Here is a 16,881-nt window from a genome sequence, read left to right on the forward strand (position 1 = left end):
AATTTCACTTAATGATTATTTCGTCCTTCAAAAGGTAGAGAACTAAGGAGGGAAACTGCTCTTCTGGCCTTGATTTTCACCTAAAATTGAAGAACTGGTTGTTCCTGGGGTGGAAATGATTGGCGCCTAGTGGAGAAGTGGTCATTTCACCTACATAATTGAATGGAAAGTTGAGTATAGTCAAACACACAAAATTTTGAGAAGACTTCAAAGGACGGACAGGAACTCTTGATAATATGTTATTTGAAAGAAAGTTTTATTGATGACTTTTTGTTTTTTACATAAGTAATTTCCTGACATACCACAAACAGTTACATAAAATTGATTGACAAAATCATTTCTGGCACCACTCTCTGAGAGATATGAAACATACTTCATCATTAATGATGATTATCATAGGTTCTGTCAGAAAGTACTCTTTTAACTTATCTATCATTGCTCAGTACCTTAAAAAGATCTTTTTGCAGTTACTTTGTAAAAAAAAAATTATTGGGACTAATGGAACAAAAGTATCAGATAAAAAATTGTCAAAAAACACTGTGATTTGTCATGTGTAATATTGAACACAATGATCTTTTAAGGCCTCTTTCAGTTCTAAATCCATGATCTCTGTAGGGCTGCTTAAGAATTGAAGCAGAAGGAAAGATCTGATTGTAGCCCGGTTAAAAATAAGTGTACAATTTGCATGGAGTATTCACAGGCTGGATTATGAAGATTATTTATCTTTAATTGTGTTAATATGGGAATGTAGTTTTAAAAGTCCATCAGTCATATCAACATATAATTTTTAGGCCAATGGGAGGCAACTTTCAACATAAAGGTTACCAGGGAGCACCTGATGTATTAGAGATTCTTTCTCTTTTTTCCTCCCTCTTTTTCACTTTGCCCTTCTTTCCTCCTTCTTCCACTCCCTTTTTTGATCCTATTTTCCCCTTCCTTCTTTGCTGTGCCTTCAATCTTCCATGAGCACACAGAGAAGCTTAGCTCCCCTCACAGTAAGCACAACTCTAGAGCTTATTTTAAGTTCTGTTGCTTCAAAGAGAAAACATGTCCATGGAAAGTGAAAATTTCTATCATATATGAGAATACTTTCCCTGACTACTCCCAATTTACAATGAACTTTCCCTTCTCAGAATTCATGTTAACACTTAAGATAAATTCCAGATAACACATCACTTAATTATATATACTCACCTAATTGTTGTTTTGTTAGTATTAGATTCCTCCTGTCCTTCAACTAAATTGTATGCTTCTTGAGAGCAGAAGTCATGCCTTTTACTTTAATTCTATCTCCCATGACATACAGCACAATTCTGGACATGTAGTAGGCGTGATTGATAGATGACTTTAGCATCACACTCACAAATAATTCTTTACTAATCTTGCTTTTTAAAACTTTCTACTCACATTTTCATGCCATTTACACTTGACCTTAGAGTCAATACTTTCACTTTTCAGATAAATTCCTATTTGTTATTGCTTTCAAACACTTCTCAGCAACAGAGTGTTATAGGATACAGGGTTTGGCTAGGATTCAAGTGGATGTGGGTTTAAAATCTGCTTCTGGCACTTAGTAGCTGGGTGATCCTAGGCAAGTCACTTTATCTAACTTGCCTCAAGCAGCTCCCTAGGATTTACTAAGTTATACTTGACTGTAAATCACAGATCATTCCCACATTGTTATAAACACTTCTGAAGGTGATCAAGAACATTTGGAATTATCACTCTTTTGCTCTACCACTACAGAGGAAGCAGTGGCTAAGCCCGTCTGTCCAGATGTTTCACCACACAGAAATGACACACAGGAGGAAAGGGGCTTTTAATGTGAAGTTTAATTTGAAATCTCACCCCAAATCCAAAAGGATAAACTAGTCACTTCCTTTCATTTTTTGTCATATCTTGCTTGCTTAAAAAAAAGAAAAAAACTATTTTTGTACACTTTTACTTAATGGCGATGGCTGACAAATTATAACAGAGAAGACACTATATAAATATAATGGTATTTTTAAGTGAACGCTATCTTTCCTAAATAAATTTTTTTGACTTGGCTGATAGGCAATAGAATTAAACAGATATATTTCTTTTTGCTCAATTTCCAAGTTTTAAAATGTTTTCTTCATCTGTAAAAAGGTTTCTGCTCCATCCCAGCAGCATTACGGTGTCATCTGGGCCATCTAGAACACAAACAATCAACACGAAATAAGAAGCACTAGAATTTTAAACCAAAGAATGCATGTGAAGGGGTGTGTGTGTGTGTGTGTGTGTGTGTGTGTGTGTGTGTGTGCGTGTGTGTGTGTGTGTGTGTGTGTGTGTGTGTATGTGTGTGTGTGTCTGTTTGGGTTTTGGAGGAGGGTCAGGACCTCCCAACAGTTAAAGTCTCAAACAGACAATTATGTGCTTGTAGTAAAGTCCCTGGGAAGAGCAGGAATCTATGTTAATACTGAGTAAAACAGTGAGATAACAAATAGTTCAGCAAAGTATTGGGCTGTTGAATGAAAGAATGCGTAATTAACAACAACAACAACAATAATAATGTAGTATTTAAAAATTTGCAAAGTGCTTTACATACATTATCCTCAAAACAAGCCTATGAGATGGGCACTACAGGCATTATTTCCCCCATTTTCCAAACAAGGAAACTGCAGTTGAGGGGATGGCAAGGGGAGGAATGGAATGGGCTAACTCACCTTCATGTTTTTAATGATCCCTTTTTAAATTATTATGAACTTAACAGTGATTGGTAAAACAAACATTGCAATATACAAAGAAAAAGAGGACTGTATGTTAATCATGAACCTGTTACATATAATTTGTTCTTTAAAAGAGGTTTCATTCAGTCATGTCTGAATGTGTGTGATCCCATGGACCATACTGTCTATGAGGTTTTCTTGGCAAAGACACTGGAAGGGTTTGATATTTCCTTCTCCAGTGGATTAAGGGAAACAGAGGTTAAGTGACTTGCTCAAGATTACACAGCAAGTAAGCATCTGAGGCTGGATTTGAACTCAGGCTTTCCTGACTCCAGGCCCAGTGCTCCATCCACTGAGCCACCTAGCTGCCTCTTAAAAAAAGTGTACTGTATGTTTAATTTAACAAGGCAGCAACACAATTGCTCTTTGTGTCCCTTTCTTTTTTTGTCTAGGAATTTTAAAAATTTTATTTATTTTTAATTTATGCATTTCCGTAACACAGTATAATTTTAAAAAAGATGACTGCATGTGACACTGCAAATCTATTATGCACAACTTGCTATTCCTTTTAAAGATATCATAAAGTCATCATGTACATTTTTAAACATTTTATCGTTGCTCTTTTCTTTCTTTGGTTCTTCTCCCTTCTCCTCTTCATATACTCCCCCGGAAAGGAGTCCAGGAAAGCAAATAGACCTATTGGTCTGCCTGATGCTGCTCCTCCTCCTCCTGGCTTTCACTTTTCTGCCAAGAGATAGGAGGCACCCTTCATCATCAGTCTTCCAAAGTCATGACTGGTCACTATGTTGATCAGGTTCTGAAAGTTCTTTCAAAATTGTTTATTAATGCCAGAATCTGAGTGCCTTCTAAATTATCCAAAGAAATATTATCTTATATTCAGTATAATTTTAGTGGAAAGTATATTCTATCCCATTTGAAGTTTTTGAATTGATGTGTGTATATAAGGTAACTCAATTGGTTCTACATATTTAGGACCTTATTAAGAGAGGCTTTAGGAATTATGAAGGAGAAGCAGCATAAAGAATGTCATTAAAGAAATGAAGAAAAAGAAAAAAGAAAAAGGAGATGGGCTTGCTCAAGACAGGTGAGAGTGAGGGATAACTACTAGAGATTCACTGGTATCCTTGTGATGTCAGGAGAACCCAAGGAAGGCTCTCAATCCCCCTGCAATGGTGAACTTATTAGAAGACATGGCCAAGAGTCACCAGGATGGGTAGGCACGCATGGGTTACAATCTGCACCATTGGTGGTGGTGGTGGTGGTAAATATCTACCCTGATGAAACCACAAAGCATTTGGGTAGCTGAAGGACTTACAAGCCAGAAGGCACCTCAGAGATTATGTCCAACATCCTTATCTCTGAGATAAGTGAGCTGCTCAAGGTCACAAAGAGAGTTAACTGCAGAACTAGAGCAAGAGCCTACGTTTAGAGACTCTGAGTCCAGTGCTCTTTCTATTGTCCTCAGCTGTCTCTTTGATTAATGAGAACACCAACTTTCCTGATCAGTTAATAAAGCCTGTGAAGCACTGGGATTGTGTTAGAACAGTTATGCCAATGAAATGGTCCATTTAATAATAAGCCTGTGTTAACTGAGCATACGTTATTATTTGCAGCATAGGACTTAGAGACTATGATTATCTAGAAAGATGAATTTAGAGAAATTAATATGGGTGGTATTTTTAAAGAGCATGAAATGGTTAGGTGTACAACAACAACATATAAATGGAAACTCTAGAAAATAAACTTATGGAGGCATTAGAAATTTCAAATGAACAGTAAATGAACATGGAGGCAACCAAGACATTTATAACAAAGAATGATCAGAAACGTAAGGGGGAATGACCAAGTTCCAAAACGTACTATTTCCATAGGATTTATGTGACCCATATGAAAGTAGTTAGGTATGCAAATATTCTTAAGAAAAGGAATTATAGGAAGTGTATAATCAGGATATTTCATACTTTGAAAATAGAAAGGTATTAAAATATCTGGGGAATATACTGTTTTAAAAATGAAAGATGGGATTTGAATACAAGCTGAAGCCTGAAGCTATACATACTTGGGTTTATTAAATGCAGAGACACAAATGGGTTTATTTTTAAAGCTAGAAACAACTGGAAAGGAACTTCTTTTTTTGAAGGATAAGGAATATTTCTTCACAAGTCAAAGCCAAAGGACAAAAAAACATTTGTATGAGTCTTTCAAACTGCCAGGCAATTCAGAAAACCATAGCATATTAGAGCTGAGGGAACCTTAGATACCATTTATATTCCCACTGTTTATCTCCCCTCCCCCACTTTACAAATGAGGAAACAGTCCAGTTAATTGACTCACCCAAGTTCACAGAACTTGTGAGAAGCAACTCCTAGGCTAGTATTTTTTTTCCCCAAAACCAATATTCTACTTCTCCTTTCCCCTGTTGTTTAGACCTTTTTTGGACTTGATATTGTGACTCTGAAACATTTTCAATGAAAAGGGTAAAGGATTATTATCTTTAAAAAGAGTATTTTAAAAATACTAAACTCAATTAACACAAAAATGCCATGAATATTTCCACATAGAAAGAGAATTGTGTATAAAACCATGAATCTCCATTCCATACTCCGTTTTTTTTAAGTGTATAATAAATCTAACATATTACTTTCTTTTTTAAAATTAAAATTGATTTTATTTTTAGTTTTAGATTCTCTCCCTCTCCTACACATTGAGAAGGCAAGAAATACAAAACCCATTCCAAACATGAAATCATGTAAAACAAACTTCTACTTAGCCATGACCTGAAAAAAGAAAAAAAGAATGAGAAAGAGAGAGAGGGAAAACGAACAAATATGCTTCAATCTGTACTCTGAGTTCATCAGTTCTCTATCTGGAAGTAGAAAACATTTTTCATCATGAGTCCTTTGGAACTGCGGTGGGTCATTATGTTGATCAGAGTTACCAGATCTTTCAGAGTTAATTATCTTTACAATATTGCTGTTACTGTGAAAATTGTTCTCCTGGTTCTGCTCACTTCACTTTCCATCAGTTCATAGAAAACCCTCTACTTCATCATTTCTTGCAGCACAATAGTATTCCATTAATTGATAACCATAATTCATAACCATAACTTATTGATAGGTATTCCCTCAGTTTCCAATTCTTTGCCACCACAAAAAGAGTTGCTTTAAATATTTTTGTATATATCTCTTTGGGGTATAGACCTAGCAGCAATATTGCTGAGTCAAAGGATATGCAGAGTTTAATAGCCTTTTGGGCAGTTTCAACTGCTTTCAGGAATGGCTGGACTAGTTCACAACAATGCATCAGAGTACCTATTTTCCCACATTCCCTCCAGCATGTGTCATTTTCTTTTTCTGTTACTTTAGGTAATCTGATGGGTGTGAGTGGTACTTCAGAGTTGTTATAATTTGCATTTCTCTAAATATTAGTGATTTAGAACATTTTTTTCTATTGATAGTCTTGATCTGACTACTGGTAGTTTTGATTTCTTCCTCTGGAAACTGCCTGTTCATATCCCTTCATCATTTATCAGTTGGAGAATGGCTCTTATTCATACAAATTTGGTTCAGTTCCCTACACATTTGAGAAATGAGGCCTTTATCAGAGGAATATGCTGCAGAGATTGTTTCCCAGCAATGAGTTACTTTTAAAGTTGTATTACTTGTCTGTGCTTCCTTTTGAACTTTTCTTCTGTGCATTAAAAAAAGTTTAAATAGAACACTCCTTTTTTGGGGACATCACCATTGCTAGCCTTTATCTCTCTCCTACTCTCATAGTTCCTCCTAAAGCCCACCGCCAATCAAAACAAACAGACAAATCCTTTTAACAAAAAAGGCCTGGTCAAACAAAACAAATCCTTGGCCATGGCTGAAAATCTCTGTGTCTTCTCGCAACGTGAGTTTATGATTTCTTTGTGAGGAGGTGGGGAACATGCTTCATCATAGGTCTCTTGTAGTTATTGCTTTGGTCAGAGTCTTAAGTTTTTCAATGTTATTCTTCTTTACAATCTTGTAATTTTCTCTGGATTCTACTCACTTCACCCTGAAGGTCATAAAATCTTCATCTCTTCCAAGAATTCTGGTTGAATTTTTGCCTGACCTGTGTTTTACTTCTGAAGTTTTGCTTGTAGATATTTTGGAGTCATTCCCTTTGTATCTTGAGTGTTCCTGTTACCATAATAGGTTTTTATGGGAGGAGTCTTTTTTTTTTTTTTTGGCTTATTTTTCTTGCCTAATTCCTAACTTCAGACTTGGCATTAGGGCCAGGCTCTGCATACTTCTGCTGGGAATGTCTGGACGGGTTTAGTCACTGTTTCTTTTGGGGTACTGAGTATTGTGATTGTTCCAGGATATCAGAGACATCTCAGGTTGGGGACCTGCAAGCTCTGAAAGCTCCCAAAGAGGTCTGATCCAGGGCAAAGTCTGATTGCTGCCCCCCTGGTTTCAGCTATACAAATTCCCTGTCCTGTTCCTGACCAAAAGGCCTGTAGGGTTGCCCCTTGTTGGAATTCCAATAGATGGCTGCTGGACCCAGCTGGAAAGCTCTGCTGGTGATAGAACAGTATTAGGCTTCCCTTGGATCTGGGGTTCTTGACTTGGTTATTTTTCTGTACCCTTCAGAATGGTTGAGAAGCTGGAAGTGAGACCCCATCCTGCTTCACACAGATGCTGCTTATTTCTCAACTTGCTTCTCAATGCTCCTTGCTGGGTAAACAGCTGACGGCCTGTAACCACTTTCAATCCTGGAGTACCACCCTTAGGGGCAGGTTTCCTCCTCCGTCTTCTCTGGATCTGGGACTTGGAATCAGTTAGTGAGCAACAATTGGTTTCTGTTCTTGCACCCTCCACAAACTGAGGCTTCTCTAGGCGGAATCTGGGACCTCTTCTTGCTCTGCTGCATACAGGACCTCTTTCTGGTCTAGAATGCTCCACGTGACACACTCCTGGCTGGACCCTGTCCCCAGAGTCCACAGACCTCTTTGTCTATTTGGACCTGGGCTAGAAAAATAACTCACTGTGATGTTTTTCTTGGATTTCCCAATTAAGACTCTGTCTGGCATATTTTCTAGCTCTGTTTGGACGAGTTGCGGGCATGTGTGTATGTGTGTGTGTGTGTGTGTGTGTGTGTGTGTGTGTGTGTGGGGAGGTTAGGATAGGTCGCTGTTCTGTTTCCTGCTTCATCTTGGCTTCATCTCCTAACAGCTTTATAAATTAGGATTTCTACTACTATCTCTCAACAGCTTCTTTACCAATTTTCTATCTGAACTACTTTATGCCTAACTATGCATCACAGAACCAAAATTTTACCTTTGCCTGTGTTTCACTTAACAACAACAATAACATACCACCATCCATTCTTGGTGTCCAAATAATTAATGAAAATGAGTAATAAAAACCAGAAAATGAGTCACAGTGGGATGACTCATAGTAAATATTTCATAGCATAGTTCTCATATGGAGAAAGTCAGATCATTTTTGTTTAACCTCTATTCTAGCCCTAGCATTTGTGAATCACTCCCACTTTTTTGGGAGGGGGCCAGTGGGGAGGGTTCCAGCCTGTGATTTCATTAGTGTAGAGAAGTCCCCATGTGTAATGTCCCCCTATCAATGCAGATAAGCAGGCAACTCACCTGCAATGTGCTCTTTAAGAGTTATCCGGGCCACTGAGAAATTATGTGACTTCCCCACAGTTTCTCAGTTAGTATGTGTCAGAGGAAGTACTTCCACCCAAGTAAAGACTCTAAAGCCAGTCATTTATCCACTCTGTCATGTGGCATCTCTTCTTAAGCACCAAGAAAGCAAAGAGATGAAGGCTTTAATTCTCTTTTCTAGGATACTGAAGTAGAAAATAATCTCCCTGTTGTGTGAAGAAAGTTTTCAAGGAGATCTGATAAAGCATACCATTAAAATAAGCCAAGAATACTTTCAGAACAAAACAGTTGCTTAAATGACAGTTTTAATTAAATGTTTAAATTACAGTTCTAATTAAGTAACTTAGAACTGTAGAATCTTAGAGATGGAAGGAACCTGAGGGGTCTAGCATAACTAACTCTTTGACCAATACATATACATTCCTTCTATACAATCCCTGACAAATGGCCACCAAGCCTTTGCTTAATGGAATGATTTTTCTTTAATTTTTCTGGGTATATTTTTGCAGCCCCTATTTCATTATTTTTTTAATAATATCAGTCAGGCAGCACTATTTTAATTAATTTGCCCTGAATAAGGATGCTGCTGAGAGTAAACGTTTTAGATAACCGTTTTATAGTGAATTTCTTTCTACAAATCTGGGTCATCTTATATTACGTTGAGAATACTTTCATATATCCAGGATAAGTTTTTAAGGTGTTACTGGAACAATTTAAAATGAATATTTAAATTTATTACTAACTGTAAAAGCACTGTTTTGAATCATTTTATAAGCAGTAACAGATGGGTACATGACAAAGTACAACATATAGCAGAAGCTGTATGTATGTAATGTGTATTTTATGTTCTAAACCACTAGGTTAGTAAATCTGTCCAATGGCCTAAATGACTTTTACATCTTCCTTAACACTGAGGTAATAACAAACCTACAATTCAAAACTCCTCCACTAGAGTCAGCCACTGAATTTAAGAATGATTTCCTGAGATGTGCTGATTAATGCTTTTCTTTGAGCTCTAAACAAAGTATGTATTTGATCCCAATGCAAAAAGGCCAGGGAAATACTAAATATTAAAAACAAATGAAAATAGTGACTAGAATTACATAGCGATAGTACCCATTTACCTTCCAAAGAGACCTGGCTTATATATTTTCAAAGAAATATGTGCTAAAGGATTGCCAATGCTACAGGTTCTTTATATAACTTGAAGCCATCTCAATCTTCTTCTTTTCTACATCACAGATGCCTAGACTAAATCCCATAAGAGAGTAAAGGACACGGGTTTAGCTAACTTATTGACCCATTCTCACTAAGTGAAATTATACCACATTTCCTTTTCTCTCCTATGAAGGTTCCTGGCAATGTTTCTATTATAACTGTGGGCTGGCAAGTTTCAGTGGTAAAGTGATTATATATTGCGTTATTGATATTACTGCTTTTAAGTCACTTAAACTTTTGGCAAGATTTTAATATATAGCATTATTGAAGCCTGTGTGAAACAATTTAAAATTCATACTATAAACAGGCTCAAGGAAGAATATCTAAAATCTGCCCAGCCCTTAAATGAATCCCAACTAACACAATTCATATAGTCCAAAAAAATCCTAGGAAGGAAAACAGAAAATACTAAAACAAATATCACTACTTCACTTAAAAATCTCAAAGCACTTCACAAATATTGACTCGGCAGCCCTGCAAATGATTAGGAGCAAATTAATTATTTTCATTTTTATCCTGAAGTGACTGATAGGGTCAGAGACTTAGTGAGCTCTGACTTTGCATCTCAACCATCTTTATCTTTGGAGTAAAATCATTACCCAGTTTATACTTAATTAACATATGTTGACAGACCTTAATGTTTAAATGCTTTTAAGACTTTGCTCTAAAAGATAAAACATAAAAAGTCATAAAATTATAGAGTTCAGTTGAAAGTGCCCTTAGAGATCCTCCAGTCCAATCTCCTCATTTTATATGTGAGGAAAGTGAGTCCCAGAGTTGAAGCAAGTACTAATTCATTGCGGCCTAGAGTAATACAATTTTTTTTTAAACAGTCTGAAAGTAGATGCCATTTATTTACCTGAGAGTGTGCTGGAATCCTCTTCTCTTCTGGCTTTGCTCTTCTGACCTATATCTTCTACCTAAGAGATATATGCAAAAACAAAATCCAAACCTTGTAATTCGATCACTCAAAGTAGTTAAATTAGGAAAAATAACACATTAGGTATTTACCAAAAACATATATTTGGAGAGTAGTACTTTATTCTCCTTTCAGTTGTTGCTACCTGTCACTATCTGTCCCCCCCCCCCCATAATTATCCTATGATGTATAAAGTGGGAACCAATTAATTAAGAGAGGTAGAGCTATTGGTGGAAAGAGTAGAACTGAAACTTTTCTCTTTAGGAAACACAGACAAAATTGTTCCTGTTAACACCAATCCCAACCATCTGCATTATATCTAGACATTTACTGCTGCCAATGACTTTTGGAACTGAAAATTTAGATGCAGATGGCTTTCAGGTAGAAATTTTGCCAAATAGAGGAAAAACAATGTGTGGCTTTCCACAGTCCCTACAGTATTCCTTCCTTCCATTCCTATAATTCAATCACCTTTTGTTTTCTTGATAGGGAGCATTTGGAAGAGAATTCTGGTGTAAGAGCTCCAACCTACAAGGAACACTATGATGTGAATTTAATAAAAAGAGTGAAATTTCTAAAAGCCAGTGACTTTCTGACCAAAGACCTTCTCCAAGCATGGTTATGCTAATAATCCATTGACAGCAGATACATAGCTCCTGGGCCCATATTTAAAGGATTTTCAGTTTAGCAGAACTTACATAGATCTTTGAAAACCCAAGGTCAACTTCCATAACACAAAGTGATGCATCAGAGGAGGGATTTAGTGAAAGTTAAAATTTAATACATAAGCACAAGTCTTACAGGGCACATGTTAATTCAGGAGGTAGTTATCCAAAGTGCCCTCTCTTACTGGGTTACAACCTTTTGGCTGGATTCACTGTTGGATCACACCTCCACCAGGGGCTGCATAGGAGGAGGGAAACTTAAATCTAGCAAACTGCCACTTGTTAGCATCTCTGGCAAAAGGTTGTTAAGGCATAGGGTTAAAAAAAAAAAAAAAAGGCCCAACATGAGGTTTCCAAGTGATTTACTAATTTCAGTTATGCTATGTCAATCCCCTATTACCATGGCCAATCAAGATCTATAAACATGTCTGCACAAATCTCCTTCTACGTAGTAAAGTATTAACAGAAATACGAAAACCCACAGGAAGATTGGTGAATTGGTAGTTACCATGTGTGGGATCTCACAGATCATTTATCACCAGCTGGCCAATGCAAAGGTATCTAACAGCAGGGAAAAGGTTAAGCATTTCTCACTTCAGCTGTAGTTTTGTTCTTTGACCACCAGTTAGCATTTAAAAAGTTCTAAGTAGGCTTTGATGTTTAACACCTCCCTGAGGTTAATAGGGATGATGGAGTTCACACGTTGGTGGTTACCATTGTTTATAGGGAGAAAATTTTCTGCCAGGCGTTGCTTAACAATGGAAGATAGCCACACATTTACGCAGGAATGATCCCCATGGCCAGCAAAGACCATCCAAGGCCTGTGATTTTCATGTTTAATTCCCCTTACCAGCCAAAGGGAGCAGACTTAACCCTTACCAATACAGGGACTCAAAAACTCAGAGCATTGGAGGGCTTGCCATCAAAGGGTAACTATTTTTACCCTACAATGTTGATTTTGGAAGACAGGCTAGTTCTTTGGTTGGCACAAACAAACCCCACTTCGGACACTGCTCTTAAGAATATAGATATCAGCCTAGAATCTGATGCTTCTTTGCTTTTCCACTTCGAATTCTATGAAACATTGCTGTGAAAGAAGCCCAAAGGACAGGAGAACTGAGGTAGGCAAAATTCAGCTGAAGATGACCCTGTGACTGTAGCTTTTAGAAAAGGCTTTCTTCACGGAAGCTAAAATGAGAGAAGAAAACTTCTTGAAAAAATTATTCACCACTTAATCCTAGCAAAATATTTATATCATCTGTACCTGATCGAGCTAACTGAATTGAGAAAACAAATACAGGAAAAATGAATTGTATATTCACCATCATATGGGAAAACACAACTAGAATGTTCCCTGGCATTCCTAACACAAGGTTTATGGATCTCCCTGCATTTATAAACTCGTTGACACGACACTAACCTAATATTTTATACCTTAATTTTTGTTTTCAATCTGAAGATCTCACAGTGCTAAATTTTCCAGCTCTGTACTTTAACCTGAACATCTTGCCAAATTCATTTGTGTCAAGATTGTTATCCTTCTACCAATAGGGCAAGAGCAGATTTCTTCAAAATTCAAAGCACTACTTGTTAAATTTCAGCTAAGCCCTCGGATCCTAGCTTCTGAGGTCATTCATGTTTTATTATTCCTAAGCAACAAGAGCAGCACCTTAGACAACACTTGCCCCCTCCTGCCGGCAGCCAAAGCACCTAAGCCCTGCTGGCACCGAGGCCCAGGTCTGACAAATGTTTCTCAGAATTCAGTTATCCCTCTTGACATTTTAAAAAATCAAACTTGTAACATGATGTAGTGAGACTTAGGCAGGGCAAAGACTCGTGCAGCTGATGGGTAGAAAACGATCGACTGAAAATATTTCTCAAATACAATAAAAATTTCAGAAGCTAAGAATGAGAGGGAGATTATTCAGTGAATTTAAAGGTTCTGACACCTTTCCTTTCCTTCCTACTTCCAAAAGTTCAACTTTTCAATCCTCTGTTAACTTTCTATACTGAAAAACAGAAACCTATGTTTTAGTTAAATTTCTGTAGTTCCAAGATAGAATCACCTTCCCAGTAAGGTGCAATAAATATTAGGTGATAGTAAGTTGACAGATAGTGATATTATTCCCTTTGTCTTACACTTCATAAACTAGACAGAACTAATTAGTATGGAGCACTCTCGAGTGTTTAAAAACAACCATCACCACCACCACCACCACCACCACCACCAGGGAATCAGACTTTAGGTTCAGTAGTTGCTCTACTGGAATGATGGCTGCCTATAATCTGGGTTTCTGCAACAGTCACACGCCTAAGTGCTTCTTTCTGAACTCAAAATGACTGAGCTGAGACTCTTGCTGAAGGTTTCCTAGTTCTACAAGGGATCACCATTTGGATTATTTACCAGAAGACTGTACTGGGGATGAGCAATAAATATAAGGAAAGAAATGTGTGATAATTTGTAATTGCAGACATTTGCAATTAATTAAGAAATTACTGGAAATTAGAATACTAAAGGGCCAAAACAAGGGGGATCAAATGATAACAGACAGTGTTCCTAAAAAATGATTAAAGTTAGAACACAAATCCTTCCCTTTCTCTGTGATTCTTTTCCTTCTCTCCCTCCCTCCCTCCCTCCCTTCCTTCCGTGGAGCTGTGGCTTCACTGGTGTAGGGAATTCTGGATATGGAAACTTTCTCCACTGATGCCATCAGCAGTTGTGTCAGTTGCCTTGGAGACTAAGATAACAACGATAACAACAACAACAAGAACAACAACAACAACTCACATTTATGTGGCCTTTTAAATTTCGAAAAGCAATTTACATACATTTTTTCATTTGAGTTTCACAACACCCTGTGAAATAGGTACTATTATTATACTCATTTTGACAGATGGAGAAACTGAAGCTCGGAGCGCTCAGTCGGTGATTTGCCCAGGGTCACCCAGTCAGTCGGCAGGATTTGAATTTCTGACTTCCAGCCCCAGCATTCCTAACTCCTGAGCCAGACTGCCTCTGAGCTGAAGTGACCTGCCTTTGGTCACGAAGGCAGGATGTGAACCTGGGCTTTCCTGCCTCCTGTCCACCACCCCATGACTTCTCTTAATAGTTTGTCAATTTAATATGTACAAATATTTTGGTAAATGATGTACTCCTGGTTGTAATCACCCTATTCGGTGACTTTGTTTAGCTGTCCTCAGGAATTTAATGTGTGGCAGGTTTGTCTATTTGCTAGCTAGTATCTGCTGTGGCTAAACAAAATGTATCAATAACAAATAACTTTTTTTTTAAAGGAAAGAAGAAATTGTTGGGAAGATATTGTGAGCTTGGCATGCACTAAGTAGAATAAAGGCCATGATCTTAATCAACTCTGGTAGAGCACTGTGGATTAGTTTGAAGACCCATAATGCCCACAGGACCAAGAATTTAAAAAGATACATAAATGTGTATATCTATTTGTATATGTATATGTATATATATATATACATAAAATAAATATATACACACATATATATTTATATATGTACACACATATCCATACACACATATTCATACACATATATGTATATTCGTATGTAAATGTAAATTTGACCATACCTTATAAACAACTTATGATGATCTTTTATAATACTTGGCAGAATGCCTTGTACATAAATAGGCACTTAATGCTTGAATTGAATTATTACAGGAAAAATAAAAATAATGAAAAACTGCTTTGTTCTCTCTAAAAGTTCCCAATCTCATATAGATTGAGCAAAGTGTTCCTGTAGCACATAGAACAAGATGGCAGTCTCACTCTTTTCTTCTCTAGGAAAGTGAAGATAGGGTAGCATTCACCACTGAACTCTTGGAAGCCAACCATTACATACTACTCTAAGTTCTGAAACTACATGTTGATAGACTGAACAATGACAATCTTAGGGATTTAGATAACACTGACTACAATGAACCCATAGGTCATTTATATCAGCAATGTCAAATTCACAGCTAATTTGTAGTTTTCTAATTCAGTAAGTGGTCAGCAGGGATCTGTTTCTATTTGAGTTTGGCACTACTTATCTACATGACTTGGCTTGCACAGTGACTGCTGGACACGTTTACTTGGATGCCACAGAGGCATATGGATGTCTCTGTGTCCAAAATAGAGCTCATTATATTTCTCCTCAAACCCACCCCTCCTCCAAATTTCCTTTTTTCCCCAGTTTAGGGCACCACCCTTCTAGGTTCATAGGTTCTCAACCTTGAGGTCATTCTTAACTCTTCTCCCTCCATTGCTATGCATGTCGAAACAGTTCCCAAGTCTCGTTGATCGTTCCTCCACAATGTCTCTCCCACTTGTCCCCTTCTCTTCACTTACACAGCCTCTACCCTAGTTCAAGTTCTCATAAATTCTCACCTAATCTAGCACGTTAGACTTCTAAATGCTCTCTCTGCTTCTAGTAGCTTTACCCTCTTTCTAATCCATTCTCCACAGAGCTGCCAAGTTATTAGTGCAGAAACACAGAATCTTCATCAAAGAATGCTAGTGTTAACAAGATGGGCTTTTGCTTCAGGGAGAAGCCTGGGATCATTAAAAGCATGGTATGATTTCCCAAGTGCAATCCAGCCTGCTCTCTTTCTTCTATTCATTTCTGGGTCCAGTTCATTGTTTATTTGAAGTGCCTTAACAATGAATATATGAGCTGCCCATCCAACTGTATATCATGATTTGGATAATAAATATTCTTCATATGCTTGGTTTTCCTTTTCCCTTGCCCCTCTGCAACACTTGGACAATTAGGCTGAATGTTTTTGGGGGAAGAAAAACATTTGGGTGGGATCTGAACCTGTGATTGTGAGGAAATCCTTGTGTGGAAAAACTGTGCATCAAAGCAGATTAGAAACTTCCATTTAACTTATGGCCTTTGAGAGTTTCCTTGGGTATTGGGAAGTTAAGTGAGTTGCCCATGGTCACACAGCTAGTGTATGCCAGGGGAAGGACTTGGACCTATGTAATGGTCATTCCAAGGATAGCCCTCAATCTAATTTGTCAGGCTATCTCTCAAATGAAAATTTACCTTATTAAGTAGGCTTTGCAATGGTTCTGGGCTTGGGTCAATGACCACAAACAGGAACATCTGGAGACCTCACTGTCTCTACAGGGAATTCCTTTTCTAAGTGGCTTCTGAGCTGGGAATTGTTCATGACAATGGCAAATCTTTGGTGAGCATAGTTATCCCTATTTTATGCTTTGATACTTATAATCAGGGGCTCCTCACAATCTCTTGTATCTTTCAGGTAATCTGTGATAAGTTTTACATATACACGGAAGACACCTGTTGGAAGAGACGCTTTAAGGTGGTATTTTGTTTTGCCAAATCAAAGGTTTTTGCATAGTTAACAAACAATACAATACATAACAAACAAACAATAACCCTAAGGGGAATCTCATATTTTCTGTACTGTTCAGTCAACTGGGTGACTTTAAAGATGGAGTCTGCTACAGAATATTGCTTGCCTGTCTGTTACCCTTCATATCTTTGTCAAGGATGCCCTTGATATAAGTGTAGATTATTCTCATAAAGATTTTGTAGGGACAGGAGAATTCCTATTCTATATCCCTATAGGGGATCGGGGTTGGTGGCTACTGGTACTGTCTCATTTACTTTCAGTAATAATATCCTTTTTTTGTAAGCATTTGTTATTATCCTCTTTTTTTTCAGATATTTTGAGAGTCA

At 37.4% G+C, this 16,881-nt stretch overlaps 1 protein-coding gene across 3 annotated transcripts in view; it reads right to left on the bottom strand.

Moving 5' to 3' along the window:
• Positions 1-268: 268 nt before the first annotated feature.
• FAM120B (family with sequence similarity 120B) overlaps positions 269-16,881 on the bottom strand; it is a 120,387-nt gene continuing 103,774 nt past the window's right edge. For all 3 annotated transcript variants that reach the window (XM_027854883.1, XM_027854882.1, XM_027854881.1), the window contains exons 10-11: positions 10,439-10,499; positions 269-2,174 (exon numbers count right to left, since the gene is read on the bottom strand). In XM_027854883.1, the coding sequence (XP_027710684.1) occupies positions 2,162-2,174; positions 10,439-10,499 (74 nt within the window). In that variant the 3' untranslated portion in view covers positions 269-2,161. The remainder of the gene's footprint in view (positions 2,175-10,438; positions 10,500-16,881) is intronic.

This window comes from Vombatus ursinus, unplaced genomic scaffold, assembly GCF_900497805.2.
Source record: "Vombatus ursinus unplaced genomic scaffold, bare-nosed wombat genome assembly UNPS02010639.1, whole genome shotgun sequence".
Classification (NCBI taxonomy): Eukaryota; Metazoa; Chordata; class Mammalia; order Diprotodontia; family Vombatidae; genus Vombatus; species Vombatus ursinus.